The sequence below is a fragment of the Spermophilus citellus genome (genome assembly GCF_964194105.1).
Source record: "Spermophilus citellus genome assembly, chromosome: 7".
Classification (NCBI taxonomy): Eukaryota; Metazoa; Chordata; class Mammalia; order Rodentia; family Sciuridae; genus Spermophilus; species Spermophilus citellus.
This window is the reverse complement of record NC_138188.1, coordinates 31687143-31705166: the sequence shown is the minus strand read 5'-3', so window position 1 is coordinate 31705166 and position 18024 is coordinate 31687143. Positions and strand designations below refer to the sequence as shown.

Genomic DNA, 18024 nt, shown 5'->3' with positions numbered 1-18024 from the left:
AGATACTTTTAGGCTTATAGAAAAGTTTCAAGAATAGCACAAAGACTTCCCATTTGTATTTCACTTTGATTTCCCAATTTTTAACTTTTTACTGCTGTGGTAGAATTTGTAACACTCTCGTGAGTTGGGCATTTCTTTCCCCACTGTATGTATGAAGGAAGTTGAGCCTCAGAGAGGATAGCAACTAACACATGGTCACACAGCAAATGAGTAGCAGAGCCAGGATTAAAATCCAGGCCTGTCAGATTTTAAAGTTGTATGCACCATGTATGTTAAATGTGAGTGTGCAGAATCCTACTCTTTGTGCTCAAAGAGCTTCCTATCTTATATTTGGGATCTACTAGCAACGAATCATCTCAGAATCTGTTTTATGTTTATTTCACCTTCACTTTTGAAAAGACTTTGGCTGGGAGTAGAGCTCTGTGTCGATGATATTTTTCTTTTAGTACTTCAAAGATGCTACTTCTTTCTTATTTGCAATTTCTGACAGTGTAACAAAGATTTTTCTTCTGTGTTTTCTTGGGTCTGTGATTCAATATATTGTTATTTTTTGTTTCAACAGTCAATTATCTTTTAAGAGACTTAAATAAGAAGAGAAAAATCATCTGTATTTATCCATGTCATGACTGTTTCCTGTGTTCCTCATTCCTTTGTTTAGATTCACGTCTCCATCTAGCACCATTTCACTTCTTCCTGAGGGACTTCCTCTAACATTATTGTCACTAGTCTGCTGGTAGTGAATTCTGTTAGCGTTTGTGTTTGAAAAAGCATTTTGTCTCTGTTTTTTTTTAAAGGTGTTGTTCCTGGATACAGAATTCTAGGCTGTTTCCTTCCTTCTTTCCTTTTTTGCTTTCAATACTTTACAAAACAATTGCTTCCTTGTTTTGCTTTGTTCTGGCATCGGGGTTGAAGCCAGGGCTTTGCACGTGGATTGAGTTGCACCCCAGACTCTCCATCGTCTTCTTACTTGCATTGTTTCTGGGAGAAATCTGCTGTCTTCTTTCTTTGTTTCGCTGTACGTAATCTTTTTGTAATTTCTGCCTACTTTTATGATTTTCTTTTCTTTCTTTCTTTTTTTTTTTTTTTTTTTTTTTTTTTTGGTGCTTGGGATTGAACCCAGAGATACTTTGCCACTGAGCTATGTCCCCAGTCCTTTTATTTATTATTTTTATTTATTATTTATGATTTTTCTCTTGTTCGCCAATTTTGTGCAATTTGATTATGCTGTGCCTCAGTGTAGTTGCTTTTGTTTCCTGTTCTTGAGGCTCATTAAACTTTCTTGATCTGTGAGTTTATAGTTTTCCTCAAATTTGAGTGTTTTTATGCTGCTGTCCTCCTCTGCATGCTTTCTGGTTACATATATGGTAGACCACTTGACCTTACTCTGCAGCTCACTGGGGTCCCCCAGTCATTTTTTACTCTTCTTTTCACTGTGTTTCATTTTAGATCGTTTTTATTACTGTATCCAAGTTCATTGATCTTTTCCTCTGCAATGTCTAATCATCTCTGACATTGTAATTTTCACCTCTGATAGTTTGATTTGTATCTTTAAAAATATATTCCACATCTCTATTTAAAATCTTTGAACATATGGAATGCACTTATAATAACTGTTCCTTCAGTCTTTATTAATTCTAACATCTGTGTCGGTTTGGGTTTGGTTTCGGCTGATTGTTGTTTTATCCTCTTGATAGCTCTATTTCCTTGCTTCTTTGCATGGTTGATAATTTTTTATTGGCTTCCAGACATGGCAAATTATACCATGTGGAATACTGAATAGTATTGCATTCCTATGAATATTCTGAATATTTCTTAACTGAGACCAGAGTCACGCTCAGTGTGTGGCTACTCGGAGCACAGCCCTTCTGAGGACTCCCCAAATGTCCCATGAGCGACAAGGCATTCCATCTGGCTGGTGGGGACAGGCTGTCTCTAGCCTCATGGGGGCCCAGGCAGTTTGCTGTGATCCGTCTGGGTGGCCAGTCCCCAGTTCCAGCTAGTTTCCACTACACACTGGCTGTCCAGTACTCAGCTGAAGACTTGAAGCAGACCTCACACACCGCAGCTCTCTCTGGGGGGTCTCCCTCCTCTCTGGCACCCTGACTTGTAAATCTAGTTGCTTTGTTTCCTTCAGACTCAGCTCCATCTCTTCATCCTAGGAGGTCCACCAGGTTCCACTTGGCTTGATAAACATCTGTCACTGTCCTAGAGAGCATCAAAGTGGCTTGAAACTTTCTCAAGGCAGTCATCTTGGGGGCTCACCTCTTTTGCCTCTTTTCTTTCTGGGGCCATGATTATCTAATGTCTGTTGTCTTGAAAATCATTGTTTTTTATATTTTGTCTGTCTTTTAGGTAGGAGGATAAAAATCTGTTCCCTATTACTCCATTTTTGTTTTGTTTTGTTTTTTTGAACCGGGGATTGAACCCAAGGACATTTAACTACTCGGCAACATCCCAAGCCTGTTTTATGTTTTATTTAGAGACAGGGTCTTGCTAAGATGCTTAGAGCCTTGCTAAGTTGCTGAAGCTGGCTTTGAATTCTTGATCCTACTGCCTCAGCCTCCCAAGCCACTGAGATTATAGGTGTGCACCACTGCACCTGGCCTGTTACTCCATCTTAATCAGAAGCTAATGTCTCAGTCCTTGTTTCTCATTCATTCATAAGTTTGTAGGAAGACTGGTCTGAGCCCATGACTCTGAAGACTGTCTTGAGCAAGCAGTTGTTACATGGTCCTCTCACCAGCCTTGATTTTCATCAGTGAACTTCATCCACTTAATTATATGAGCACATATATTTGCTCTTTGAGTGGCCACACAATTTCTGCACCCCATATTCTTTGTTGAAGTTCTTATAAGCTCAGTATTAGCAACTGGTGTGGTTTTATCTCAGGAAGACAGTAGTCCCCCTTGTCTGAGGTCTTGCTGCTTCTATTTTAGTTACCCATGGTCAACAACAAAGAAGAGTGACTAAAATACATGAAGATGTTTTGAGCAGGGGCATAGTCATATAACTTTTATTAAGTGTAATATTAAAATTACACTATGATATTATTGGTTCTTAATCTCTTAGTGTGTCTAACTTGGAAATGAAACATTATCTTTGGTATGTATGTATAGAAAAAAAGCATAGTATGCATAAAGTTCAGAGCTACCCGTGGTTCAGGCATCCACTGAGAGCCATGGATTATTCTGTGTAGATAAGGGGGGATATTGTACTGTGAATCTTAGAGTTGGGCACACTGTTCTTTTCCACTTGGACTGCCTGGGAACTCAGGCGGTTTCTCAGTCTGGGAAGGATATTGCAAGGTGCACTTCTGTAAACAAACTTGGCTCCACATTCTCCTCTTGGTTTACCTAACCTTTGTTATATAGAATTTGTAGCTACAAGAGAGATTTAATCTCCCTCAGTTCAGCTGATTTGAGCAAGCAGTGAATGATTAGAGGAATGATCCACAGAGTGAGGCCCTGAGAAGTCAGAGAACCAGGCTTGGAGCAGCAGCAGCCTGAGTCCTACAGGGCTGGTCTTGGAGAGGCTCAGTTCCTACACTGATTCCTGGCAGGTGTCAGAGCCAAACCCACAGCATGGCTATCTCTGAGTGCAGAATACAGAGGCAGGGGTTTCTGTGCCACTAGATTCACGTCAATCCTATCAGGTAGAATCATTTTGGGGAGGGGGGTTACCAGGGATTGAACCCAGAGGCACTTGACCACTGAGCCACATCCCAGGCCCTATTTTGTATTTTATTTTAGAGACAAAGTCTTGCTGAGTTGCTAAGTGCTTTGCTAAATTTCTGAGGCTGGCTTTGAACTCTTGATCCTCCTGCCTCAGCCTCCTTAGCTGCTGGGATTCCAGGCATACACCACCGTGCCTGGCTCAGGTGGAATCTTAATGAGAGCACCAGCTTCAAGAAACCTGTCATGTGCCTACCACATGCTGCAAGGAAGCAAAGCTCTTGCACTGGGGAGGGTGGTCTTACACCTCCCCGGGGTCATGGGGTCATTCAGAGGAACTGGAGCCTGCTCAACATTGTTATTGGTGGGTGGCTCTGATATTATGATACTATTTTAAACAATCATGTATCCCAGTTTTAGTTTCGTAAGTCACCAGCAATCCTTTTTTTGAGGTACAGGGCAAATTTGTTCAGGCAGTTAAATAAGGACAGGTATTCTCTGTGCACGGCAGTCACAGGCTGAAGAGCACAGCTGCTCCGTGCATGCCAGGGCTCTTGTCCCCCTCCACCTGCCTGCTGTAGCAGATAGCTGGGGCACTATCTGTGGGCTCCAGGCTGGGCGAGGGGCAAAAGTGACAAGGGTTAGTGAGGCGCAAGGATCAGAGGATCCCACCTACAGAGCTGGAAGGAACCCTTTCTTGGTACTTTGATCCTGCAGAGCAGTGCTTCAGGCTTGGTGAGCACCTGTCCTCAGTCTACAAAGCACCTTAAAGACCTTGGAACCCAACCTCATTGGAGGCCCGGCCTCTGAGCCTAGTTAGAGCCAGGATGTTCGTGGGTGGGCACATCCCCCTCATTCTTTGATCATTTAAAGAGTAGCTCTGGCCTCTTCCCCTGCTGGCCCCTGGCCAGCCCGATGATTAAGCAGTTTACCGGTCAGTCATGGAACTGCTCTTATTCCAGGTGCCTTCCTCAGCCCCAGGCTCCTGCTCTGAATATATCTTTAGGAATGTCCCAAAGCTCCAACTGGCCAACCCGATTCTGGGGCAGAACCTTTTTGTCACAATGAGTAGCAGATGAGCACTGTGGCCTGATGCTGGAGGCCCGCCTTCAGGCATACTTGTCCTGTATTTTCATTTCATGACCTCTCTTCCTTAGCCCTCAACAGTCTGGTGTCCCCTGTACCTTCTGTCCCTAAGACATCACAATCTTTCCCATTAACTGACTTCTGTGCCTGCCCTTTCCTTGGCCCAAATTAGGTGTCCTGGTTTCAGGTATGAAAAGTCAGAGCCAGTATCTCCAGATCATTCCCTGACTCGGAACTGGGAAAGCATTAGGGCCTCAGACCCCTTGCTGGGCCTAGCCTGACATTGAAGTTGGGGTGGACTCTTAGGGTTAGGGAGTAGGATGCACCCTCTAGATGATAGGCCCCACAGTCTTTAGTCCTCACAGGAGACTTGGCCAGGGCAGCTACGGAAACAGATCTTCCCCAGTACCTTGAGAGTCTGCTTTAGGCTTTGGGCTGGGCAGGGATGGTTTGCAGTGTCCTGAGATCCTATGGGGTCATGGGGAAGAAGGAGCTGAGGCCAAGGCCAGACGTGTCAATATCTGTGAAATCCACCCTTTTAAATTCTGCAAGTGAGATCATGTAGCGTTTGTCTTCCTCTGTCTGGCAGAGTAGATCATATGTATTCTCACCACAAAAACAGGTAACCGAGCGAGGCAGTGAATATGCTATTAGCTTGACTGTGGTTGCCTTCACAGAGCACATGTCTGTCCACATCTGTCTACCTGCATATCACAGCATCACCTGGTATATCACCCGGGCCTCTCCCAGCCCGGGTCTGCTGCCAACTTGTTTCCCTGGAACTTGCCTCGTTCTGCTGAAGGTAGAGACTCTGGGAAAAGAAGCAGGAGGAGCCAGGGTGTTGGGGTGGGTGGGAAGGGACACTGAGACTGAATCTTCCAGTCCTATCTGGGTCACCATGCCGAGCCCCAGCTGTGGTACCCTGTGAGGCCGCTGGGCCTGGGTAAAGGTGATTGGGTGGACACCTGAGGGACTGACTATACTGAGTCCCCTGCAGGCTCTTGGTGATGTCCCTAGTTGTCTTAAGTGTCCTGGTCCCAAGGGACCTTTAAGTCCAATGTCACCCTTCCTTTTCCTGCCCTCATCTTTCTATGTGGTTGAATCATGGGCTGCTCTGTGGAATGGATTTTGCTGGACCCAGGTCCTGCTCCTTCTTGCTCGGATGGGAATGCTGAGACCCCGAGGGAGCTGTGGTGGGATCGAGACCTACAACAGGCAGGGGGCAGATAGGAGGCCAGAGCCGCCTTCTGCAGGCTCAGGCTCCCCCTTTCCCAGCAGGTGGCAGGGGACAGCAAGAGATAACCAGGAATGGCCTGCTGTTTTCCCCACCTGGGCAGGTTTGCAGGGTCACTGTGCTTGGATAGAGAAGATGGGGGTGAGTGGGGGCCAGTGAAGAGGGGACCCAATGGGGAAGCAGGAGGGTCAGGCCTGGGTGAGGCTAGTGCAGGAGAACTGGCCTAGGCTGGAGCTCCGCCCACTCCGTCCCTGCAGGGCCAGCCGTCCTTCTCCTTCCTTCCCTCCAGCTTCCCTGTACCATCTTCTCTGGGTCCCTGGTTGAGGCCCAGACAGCTGAGCATCCTTTGGCAGAGGGAATTAACACACTTAATTAAAGTGTCCAATGAAGAGCTTTGCCTATTTCTTAATTACCGGCAGAGTCTTTGGGGGGATGGTTGGAAATGGGATTTTTCACCTGTTTCCTCATTTATAGTGAGCCAGCCAGGCCCTCGGGGCTCAGGTGGGAGCTGGCAAAACCACCTTTCTGAGCAGCAGGGCAGCAGGGTGGGGTGTGCAGGGGGAGCCTGGCCCCAGGCTTATCTGCTTCTCAGGAAGGAGGGGGCTGGAGTTTCTGCTTTGTGAATACAGAGCGAACGAACGAACAGGAGCAAGACTTAGGCAGTTAATAAAAAAAAAAAAAAAAAGGGCAGGAGTAGCTGGTGTCTCCACCCGTTCGGTGTCATCACAGGATTGGGCACCGTGCACCCCATGCTCAGCAATAACTGGGGACTTTGTGGATGGAAGTTGCAGGCGAGTGGTGGAGGCCTCTCCTGAGGCTGCTGTAGAGGAGGACGACACTGGTCAGGATGGCCTGTCCTGCGGGCAGCAGAGCCAGAGCCAAGCCCCGTGCAGACTCTCCCCAGCACTCACAGCCTTGCCCACCTGTGTCCTGGAAACTGAGCTGATGGGAGAGCTGAGTCTGCTGTGCCCCTCCAGGGTTAGGTGGCTGGGCTGTGGGGAAGTGAACTTGCCTTTTCAGCCCCGGGGCCACCTTCTGACACTGCAGAAGCCCTCTGTTGGGAGCTGTAGGCCGAGGATGCAGAGACCCTCTCCCCTGAATGGAGCCTGCTCTCCTTAAAAACACCAGCATCTAAGAGGCAGGCAGTGCAGCAAAGCAACTTGGCTTAGAAATGGCGATGAGGTATACCAGGTCCTTCCTGCCTGCCTCTGTGACTGCCCCAGGCCCCAGCTCTGTGGACCCTCAGGAGGACCAGGCAGAATCCCAGCGTCTGTCTGGGAGCACCACAGAGCTGGTGTGGGTGGTAGTGAACCTGAGACTCAGAGCAGACTGCAGGTCAAGGCTCTGGCTTGGCTGGCGAGGGCCCCCCCAGAGGGTGCACACCCTCTGCCAGGCGTGGCAAACCCTCCATGAGGTCTCCAGCTGATTTCTTGTGCTCTGCCTCACGCTCTGGCCCTACCAGCCATCTCTCCACCCACACCCACACCTGCTGTGGAAGTGACAGGGAGGAGAAGTGTACTTCGTGAAGAGAGGCAGTGTCAGAGCAGATGTTTGGGAACTCACTACCTACTCAGCCCTCAGCCTGTGACCTGGACACAAGCTATGCCACGGAGAACTCATGGAAACAGACCCCCAAGCACTGGGTCAAGCTGCCTTCACATGATAGGCACGCAGAAGTGTGGGTAAATGTGTGTGTGCAGAGGACACCTCAGCCTTCCATCAGGAGCTCCGCCCACTCCACCCCCACCCCCCCCCCAGCATTTTTCCCTCTGATCCTGTCTCCACCAATCACACCCAGCCCCGCTGCCACCTCCTTCAGGAGGCTGCTGGGATTCCCCCAGCAGGGAGCAGCTCTTCTCTTTTGTGAGCTTCCCAGCAGCACAGGGGCGTTTTAGGTGTTTGTGTCTGAAGCCACTCCACACTGGCCAAGGGCACCTTGGGAGCAGTGGTGCATCTGTGCCCAGTATGGACCCGGCACAGAGGAAGCCCGCAGTGGGTGTTTGCTGAGTAGGTGGAGAAGCCTCACCATCCTCTGTAACGACTTCCAAGCCATCACCAAAATATTAAAAAAGTCTGTTTACCTGGAACCTGCCACAGAGATGGGGTCAGGGGCCCATGAAAGGCTGATGGAGTGAGTGAGCCCCCAAGGTGAAGTCCAGGTGGACGCTTAGAGCTGATCGTAAAGGGCCAGCACTCAGTCCACCCTGCACTGGGGAGATTGCCAGGGTGTGGGACCGAGTTCCTCTGGATAGCCCACAGGTGTCACAAGAACTGGCCTGGCTTAAAAAAAAAAAGAATTAAAAAAAAAAATATTTTCATGGAAAATAAACTTAGATCCTTCACTCATGGGATTGGATGACTTCTTTCCCCCTGAAAACAGTGCAGGTGTTTGTGCTTTGGTCTGATGGTTTTAAAGGTTTTCACGGATGACCTGAGTCTGTGGTGATTGCTTGGTGTTTGCACCTCGTCCAGTTGGCTGAAGCTCAAGTGCTGGCAGGTGACAGAGAGACATCCTGGGTGCTGCTTCTCGGACTCAGAATGCCTCAGGGTCCTGGCAGCCTCCTCTGCTCACTTTCTCCCCACCCCACTGCCTCTGCCTTGCAATCCCCCATCTCTCACCAGACTCCTGTTCCCAGGCTGGCCCTGTAGGCCACTTTCCCATTGCAATGTAGATTTCTTTCTAAAGCTCAGGTCTGTTGCTCTGATTATCTAATGATGTCCATCAAATCGTCCCCAAACCCAGTGGCTCAGGGCAAAGAGAATATTACGGACTCACAATTGGAGCAGGGCAGGGACAGCATGTGCCTGTTCCCTGTGGCATCAAAGGCAGCTGGCAGGTCGGGGGTGGAGTCCCCTGAGGGCTAGCTTACTGGCAGGTTTGCTGACTGAGGCTGGCTACTGGCTGGGGTTCTGTTTTCTTGCCACCTCCATATGGTCTCCCTCAGGTATGCTGCCTACCTTGGTCTTCCTCGCAGGTGATGCTGGTCTAAAGCCAGTTCCAGAATGTGAAAGCCAGAGCCTGCTCCAGGCAGAAACTGTGCTGCCTTTTCCAACCCAGCCTGGGGAGTCAAATGGTGCCGTTTCTGCCATCTGAAGGGGCCCATCCAGATTCCCCCCGTGGAGTGTCAGGGTTGCACTGAGAGTTTGTACGGTGGGACACTGTGTGGGCCTGTTGTGGAAATGATGAGCGGCCCCACCTGTCCACACCAGCCTCTGCTCAAGACCCTTCTGGAGTGGCCACTGCCTTCCTTGGCCAGGAACCCGTGCTCCTCCATGGGTCCACCCTGTCCTGCGCCATCTGTTTCTGCCCCCAGAGGCCTTGCCTCTCCCTGTCTGACCCCACCTCCCTCCACAGCTGGCCCCGGAGATGGGTTTTGGTTTAAATCAACCGTCCAGCCACGTGGAGCTTCCCCAGCTGCCCACCCCCTCCTCACTTGGGCTCCATTTTCCCTAAGACACAAGTTCAGACCAGGGGGGTCTCCAGGGTAACTGACTCATAGCCTCCTCTTGGGAGCCTTGTGTGTCCCTGCCTCTTGTTGGCTCACACTGTTCTCTGCCTGGGGTGGCCTTGTTCTCCACCCCCACCTGCAGCCTTGCTGGCAGCTCAGCCCCCCCTGCCCCAGTCTCTGTAGAAGGCTGCTGTGCTCTTCTCAGACCTTTGCACGAACCAGCTATACAACCTCCTATGGATGAGGCATCTGCTTTGGTGTCAGATCTGCATTCCTGGCCCTGTGACCTTGGGGATTATAGGTCATTGGATCGTGATGGATGAGGATTAAATGAGGGAACCTAAGAAAAGTGCCAAATTCCTCACCTGGCGCCTGGCGTTAAGTGGAGGCTCAGCTAGTGTTGGAGGTCCCTTTCCTTCTTTCTGGGGCTCCTGGTAAATGCTCAGTAGTGAACCTTCTCACCCTCCTTTGGTTGGAAGAGGAAAAACAACAACAACAACAAAAAAAACCCTCCCTGCTTAATCATGTGGGACTAAACTACCAGAAGATTATAAGAACATTGCTGAGCCATGAGGAGCTGGGGGTGGAGGTGGGGGGCTCAGTAATGATCTGCCTGCTTATTTTTAATAAAATCCTGCCAGCAGAGCCAAATCTTTGCCCTGGGCAAATGCTCCGCTTTTGCCGCCACGGTCGGTGTTGGTGAGCTGTTAGAAGACAGGGTGACTTTGAGGACTGAGCTGGGCAGGGAGGAAGGTTTCTGCAGCTGTTGGAGGCGGGGGATCACAGGGCGGCTCCTGCCTCGCTCACCTGCCCACCTGTCCTGGTGGAATGTCAAGTGCCACCGCCTCCTAGGCCCCCCTTGGCTATGGCCACTGGTGGTGCCTGCTCAGGTGACTGCTCTGCCTGTCCTGCTAACCCCCATGAAAATACAGAGAGTGGACAGGTCAGTGGATGTGCAAGGTGTCTATTTTAAGTTTCTAGCACCTTCTACCCGGGACAATTTCTGAAGGTAAGAATGGGGTAAGGAAGAAGTCCTGCTTCTCAGAGGAAGAGGAGTTTGGCACAGGGCAGCCCCTTGATCTGTTCTGCTCCTTGATGAGAGGCCATGACAGGGCTGGGCAGAGGTGGACCCAGAGGAGTGCTTTTCAGTAATCTCTGCCCCAGGCCTAGGAAGTGTCCCAGAGACCAGTAGCCAAGGACACCTTTCCAAATGTTGTCCATGTTTTGCTCAAAGAGCTGGTCAGTGCCCTGCAAACTGATTAGCCTAGGAGCCTCAGAGTTCAAGGTCAAGGCAGAGGCCCTGAAGTCCCAGACTTGCTCAAGATGGGGGCTGAGGCAGGACACACCAATTAGAAGTGCAGATGTGTGCCCCAGAGGGCCATGGAAGGCTTGGAAGGAGGAGAAGGTGGGCTGACCACATCTCGAACCATCTGCAAGCAGAGGGGCTGGTTGGGGGGAGGGGCCAGTCCATCTCTCCTGGATGTAGGGGATGGATGGGGGGTAGGGGGCGACCAGGGCACATCTGTGGGCCTCAAAGGCTCCATTCTAACTAGCAGTGCACTTTGGAGAGGAGGAGGACAGGCTGGGTTGGTGGGTGAAGTGCAGATGGGAGAGCCTCAGGGGACCTTGGGCACAGTGTAATGTCATTTGGGGGGATCTAAACAGCCAAGCCACGCTGACAGTTTGAGACAGGGTTCTGAGCCACATCGTCCTGGCTATGTGGAGAGTGTGAGCGACCTCGGAGGGGGAAGAAGAAAGTTTCTGCTCTTAGAAACGGGAAACAGGCCTGTGGAGTAGTGTGAAGCAAGAAGGAGCCCCTCTGTGCTGGGTCTCCCCTATTTACACTGCTCACCCTCACTTCCTGAACCCTCCAGGGTGCCTCAGTTCCTAGTTTCTGACCAGTCCCAAGAAAAAGAAACCTTGGCTTAGTTGGGGCCATTCCTGGAGCTCCATGACATTCGTAGTGGCGGCAGTAATGAACCTTCAGGGCTCTGAAACCCAGCCTGGCCACAGATGCCAAAGAGGGCTTGGGCCGGGAGCATCCCCGTCCCTCTCAGCTCTGACCCTGGTCCAGTGGCTGTCAATGTACTTCCCCTGCTATAAACTGAGGATGCCTCAAGTACCTGCTCAGAGCTGAGGGCAGCTAGAAGGTGCCTAGAAGAGGTGGCTTCATGTGTCCAGGGGGCAGGGGCCACGTCTCTTCTATGTGTTGCTGTCGTGTAAGTCTGTGTCTGGCACGGTGCCTAGCGTGTAGCTGGAACATGCTCCATAAAGACTGGGTTCGCATGTCACATGTGCAGATGCCCATACATGTCGACACTGGCCAGGACCGAAGTTCCTCCTGCACAGTCCCAGTAAACAACTTTTCTCCTTCACTCAAACTTGATCCTGCCAGCCGGTACTCATCCATTGCTGCCAGCTGCCATTCACAAGAATGGGCCGCTCGGCATTAGAGGGGATTGCAGGGATTTAAAATTCTCCGCAGCTCCATGAACTTCCTATTTCTTTAGTGGCTTTGGGGGATTCCACTGACCGTCCTGTCTCCCTACTCACTGACTCCAGGGGAGAACCTCTGTGGGGGGGAGGAGCACCCCACCTGGCTCCCTGAAGCTTGCTCCTTTTCCCTGGGGTGTGAGATTCCCGTGTCACTGCCTAGGGGACTTGCCTTGGGCCCTGGGATCCTGACGAGGTGGGAACTTTCCACTGCCTCTCATAAGGGAGGATACTATGCTTTTTCTGTTTCTCCCTGCCCCTCGCTAGCTCAGGGATGCTCCACTTTTCTAAAACTCGGTGGGCCCCTTAGTAGTTCCCAGCCAGCTCCACCTGTGGCCTCAGAGGCGATGCCCAATGTGTGTGAAGCCCCCCACTTCTCACCTTCTTGTGAAATTGAAGGGAAGATTTAAAGCCATTGGAAAGCTCTTTCTAGCCAAATTTCTATCAGAAGTTCCCAGGGCTATTTCTGGGGGAAATGGGAAGAGCTTTGGGGTGCATTACTGCTCATCCCAGAGATGTTCTTCAAGAAGTATGGCCGTTCTGATCCCAGCTGGTATCTGGTAACTCATTTCTGACAATCGCCACCCAGTGTTGGCCTCAGACTCTAAGGACCCCCAATCTCTAGAACTGTCCTCACTTCAGTCACCAAATGAGGTTCCCAAAACATCTATGCTCTTGACCAAGGAACTACAAATTCAGGGTTTTCCCAGTACCCCTCAGGTTCAATAATTTGCTGAACAACAAAGGACTCAGGATGGCACTCTACTTATGATTTCAGTTTTTATTAAAGGCCATAAATCAGGACCAGCCAAATAAAAGAGCACAGAGGGCAAGGTCTGAGAGTGTCCCTAATGCAGAGACTCAGAACCTGTCACCACCACCCCCACCCCAGGCACACGGTGCATCCACCAGCAAGGAAGTGCCACAGGGCTGTCCAGAGTTTCACTGGGTTTTGTTGTGTGGGCATGATTGACTGAGCACTGGCCATGGCATTGAAGTCAGTCCCCAGCCTCTCTCCCTTCCCTGGAGGTAGGACTGGCTCCAGTCCCCAACTCCTAATCACAAGGTTAACGGCCCTACCCTGAGGTCCTCCAGGGCCACTATCAGTCATCTCATTAGCATCAACTCCTGGGATGGAAGGGGGGCCAGGAATAAAAATGACACTCTTATTACTCAGGAAATTCTAAGCCTTTTGAGTCCCTTCTCAGGAACCAGGGATAAAGACAAGTCAAATTCTTTATCGAACAACAATGGTGGTTGTATGCCCCACCCCACCCCCGCCCCCGCCATCATTACCGTGTTCTGGAAACTGCCTCAGCTATTCAGTTCCCTGCCATTTTTAAGCATTTCCTATGTGCTTTGTACTTCTGATGTCTGTGATATTATTATGTCAGTTTTTAAAATGAGGTCCTCAAGGTGTCACCTTAAGGTGACAGAAAGTATCCTGATAAGATTTGGACTCAAATAACCAATTCTGGGCAAAGTTCAGTCTTCCAAACACAAGCCTCTCACATGCTTCTTCTGGCCAGAGACCACTGTCTTTCCCTGGGCAAGTCCTGACCATTGAGAGAGGATGGGACTCATCTGTTACACTCCCGAGGCTTCAAAACTGGGGCGCTGTTGGGTTGCCCCGCTCCATCATGGCGATGGCCATCCCTGCCCTGCCTATGGAAGCCCTGCTGGGACATGGGCGGTGCAGAGTGGAGAGCTCTCAGCTACACTCCCTTGCTTTCCCCATCAGGGTTACCTGCAGCCTGCAGCCCAGAGCAGAAAGGGCTCTGTGCCAGCTCAGCCTGGCTGGTGCCCTCTGAGCCTCCCAGGACCAGGACAGGGCCATGGTGGGACAGTATGGGGAAGTAGTCCATGCAGGGCTTGAGCGAGCAAATGTCCCTTTACCAAGCTTCTTCCCCTCCCAGATGGCTAAAAATGCAGCAGTTGGCATTTCTGCCACCGCCAGGCCCCAGGGCACCTGCATAGGGTTAGGTCAAAAGCCAAACCCTGTGGTTTGGGAAATTAGCCACATTTGTGGGACTCTCAGGAGACACCCTGGCTTCTCTCGGCCCTACCCGCATGCTCAGTTGGGATGTCACCACCTGCGCGTTTGCACTTGCAGATGTGTGGGTGAGCCTGCACTTGTCACAGTGCCTGGGGATCCATCCTCTTGGCATTTGCCTGTCGGGGTCCAGGGATGCCAGAGATCCTTGGCTGAGCTAGATGGTCAGGCACATGCTAGGGAGGAAGACCCTGGGAAATGGCCCCTGGTCTCTGGAAAGCCCTCTTTCCCACCGACACCCAGGCTGAATGAGTGGGAACTAAAGAGCAGGATTCCATGACCTCTGACCAGCCACAAGGTGGGAAGTGCGGGTGGACACAGGCAGGTGTGAGGAGCAGCTTGTTTGTTCCACTTGCTCTGATTCTTTGGCTGTTGCATCATTCGGGCCCTCTGGGTCAAGGAAACCTGGGTCTGGGTAGTGGGAATTCATGGGGCACTGGGTGGCCTCTTTGCCTGGCAGGAACTGCCCTGCAGCCCCACCTGTCATAAACACTTGCCACCTCACCTCAAGGTCCCTCCCTGGGACCAGCCTCCCACTTCGGTGTGTCAACTCAGCATCCCCTCTGGGCTTTTTGACTTGTGACCTGTTTTGTACGATGTGTTTGAAGACCTTGGCTGCTCGGCTCTGCTTATGGCTGAACACCTCTCTTCTTGTTTTGCAGTTGGAAAGACGTCTCTGATCACGAGGTTCATGTATGACAGCTTCGACAACACATACCAGGTGAGGTCCTGGAGGCCCGCCTCCACCCCGCCCACCCCTCATCCGTGTCCATGGCCGAGTGACCACAGCCAGCCTCTCTCCAGGGCTTGCTGAGCTGGGATCAGAGTGGGATGGCCCCAGGTTCCTGGGGTATCTGTTTGCTTTGGAGGAGCTTCCCCCCAGGGTATTGGTCCCCAGCCTAGTAAAGATTTTTCTGAAAAATCTAGATCTCAGAAAGGAAATGTTTTCCAGAGAGAAATCTTAAACACAGAGAGGGGACACATTTCAGTCTGGGTGCTCTCAGCCTTCACGGACAGGCTGAGCCATTACAGTGTTTGGATACTTAAAGGGGCAGTCAGGTGGAAGAGGAGCCAGCCAAAATATGGGAGGGGTGGAATGCGGAGCTTTAGGAGAGTTTGCTCCTCCTTGTGTGGTTGTGTTTTCTGGGGCCTTCCATGCACACACTCCAGACTCCTCTCACACGTACGTGCACATACTACCACCCTTAGACCTCTCCTGCACATTTAGCCTTTCACACACACCCTCTCTCACACACCACCTTAATACACACAAGCATATGCACACACACTCACTCCAACACACACACACACACACACACACACACACACACACACACCATTGCTGAAGCCCTTCCTTCCTGGAAAGGCTTGTGTGGTGGCCCTGCTCTGCCCTATGTGGGCAGAAGGTTGAATGGCATGACCTCTGGGGCTCTTGGCTCTGGAATGGTGTTCTGAGGTCAACCACAGGCTGACAGGTGGCTCAAAAGCTGAGCAATTGAGGACAGTAGTAATCTTGCCTAGCACCCTTCTTGTGAGAAGAGGTTTGCACAAGTGGTTCTCTTGCAACCACAGCTTTTTGCAAAAGGCACCAAACTTAATCATTTATACTATTTTTAGGCTGGGGGGACACTGTTTTCTTCCTTAGGATAGAAACAAATAGTAATGCATTTCTCTAAGCTAATGGGCTTTGTGGGATACTAATTCCAAGAAACGTTAGTAGGTGTTACTTGGGAAAAAAAAAAAAAAAAACACAAGGAGGGTGGTGGCTCAGAGTGTGTGTGGAGCTGGGAACTCCAGGGAGCAGGAGTGACTGCCTGCTGCAGGACTTCTCAGGGTCTTTCCTTCCTCAGTGTGTGCTTTGATTTGCTGAAAGCAAATGTGATTAGGTGTTTGATCATGGAATCCCTTTATCATGGAGTTCTCAAGGACAAATATCTATAGACTCACGGGGGGACTGCTGTTCTAAGAATGTCCTTCCCTATTGCTGACCTTACAGAGGGTGCAGAGTAGTTCTGTGCTGCTTTTTTAGGCTGCCTGTCCCTCTGGACCAGTCCTTCTTGTCTCAGATACCCTCAGAGAGCCCCCGTCAGCCTCCCTGTTTACTCGTATTCTGCTGTGGTCTGAGACACTGGATCACCATGGACCAGATAGGAATTGACCTTGGTGAAGAACAGGAAGCTTGGGGAAAGAGGTCCTGAGTGACACACAGCCCTAGGCCAGGGCTTTGGTCTTGGCCCCATAGTCACATCCTCCCCAGGGAAGGGCTTTGTACCCCATAGGCTCCCAGGAGCCTCTCTAGTTCATAAGGGGGCTTCTCCTGCATCAGAGGGGATAGCCCTATCGAACAGCCTCCTTCCAAAGTCTGACTTGATACTGTGTGTGTGTGTATGTGCACGCGCAAATTTATATGATCTCATATATTGTTGTATATTTTTAATATTAAGTTACTTAGCATACCTCCTGTTAGCATCCCGTGGAGAACAATGGGATTTGGGGCTGCTTGGTGTTTTGGACAGTGATGAGCAGAACTTCTGTGCTCTTACCCCACCTCTGTCTCCAGGCCACCCCATTACTTTCTTGTACCCATTATTGTCAAGTATCTATAGTTGGGCAGCCCACTACCTACAGCTCGGTGGCCTCTCTGCATGACACTCCCTGACAGTGGTACTGTCACCCCCCCCACACACACATACACCATGGCTGTCACTGCTAAAATGCTCTTTCCACTCCCTTCCTGTCCGCTGACTCACGTGGCTGAGAGCAAATGCTTGCTGGGCAGCGAGGCCTGCCATGCTCTGCTTGCCACCCTGATACTACTTGTCCCACGGCTAACTCAACCTCCTGACTCTAGGGCGGCTCCTCTGTGCTTCTGGCCTGGTGGAGGCCAGGATGCCCTTGGAGCACCACTGTATTGCCGGGCCCAGGAGAGGGCCTGGCCATAGATGGTGTCGTAGATGCCAGGGGCACAGAGCTGGCTTGAAGAGGCTCTGCCAGTCAGGGTTTTTAGACCTCATCAGACTGAGAGGCCCCGAGGCCTCACTCAATGTCAGGGCAAGAAAGACAAGAGAAATCCCAGGGAGACAGCCGCCCTCTCCATTGTAGGGCTTTCTGACTTATTTTTTTTTTCTGGCGCAGGTGGAATCCTTTCCTAACATCCTTTAAAATGGTAATTAGGCTGGGAAGCTGGGCCCCAGCTCTGCACACACAGGCTGGTTTTAATGAATCCTCTGGAGATGGGAGAGGCCTGTTATTTTATTTTGTTTGTCTCAGTGTGGTAGCGGAGGTGTATGGGAAGTAGACAGGACCCCCAAGGGCTTTGGGGGATGAACTTAACCTTCCCACAATTTGTGCCCCTGAATGGTGACATCCCCATCATCCCCCACAACAACAGTCCCTGATTGGGCTCCTCTGAGTCTCCTGCCTCTTCCAGACCATGGGCTCCCTGCAGTGGCCACAGAGCTCCCCTACCCCCACCTCTGGGCACTGACTGGCCTCTCATCAGACAAACTGCACCTCCTCTACAAGGTGGGGTCACGCACATGTGCACACATGGACACCCAGCATCTGGGTCCTGATACCTGGTGGCCCTCCCTAAATACTGCTTCTTCCGTCTGCATACCTTCCTGCCTCCATCCAGTGGCTGCAGTGAGTCCTCCTTGTCTCCCCACCTGCTCCCAGCCTCCTCTCCGGGAAGCATCCATCCCCACCTTGTCTGCAACTCCTCACACCCAAGGGACCCCGCCACTAGCACTCAGCACTCTTCACGCTGAGGTGCTAATGTGGAAGGGGCGGGTGAGCAGGATGGTACCTGGGTGACAGCAGTGGTGTCTGCTGTGAGCACTGTGACTACTCAGGGGCAGCTCACGCCTACCCTGGGCGGCTGAGTGGCCCTGTCCCTGGCTTTCATCATTGCTCCTGCCTGGGTTCTGGCTCCTAGCAGATCTGCAGCTGGACATGGCCCTGGATGTGAATCCCAGGTTACCCTGAAAGAATATCAGTGATGTCAACACAAAGAGGACGGATTCCAACTGAATAAG

The 18024-nt window shown here is 51.0% G+C and overlaps 1 protein-coding gene across 1 annotated transcript in view; it reads left to right on the top strand.

Annotated features, from left to right (window-relative positions):
- The window catches only part of RAB6B (RAB6B, member RAS oncogene family), a 64995-nt gene that overhangs the window by 16548 nt on the left and 30423 nt on the right, over nt 1–18024 (top strand). The window contains exon 2 of the mRNA XM_081300791.1: nt 14650–14708. Coding sequence (XP_081156917.1) covers nt 14650–14708 — 59 coding nt within the window. The remainder of the gene's footprint in view (nt 1–14649; nt 14709–18024) is intronic.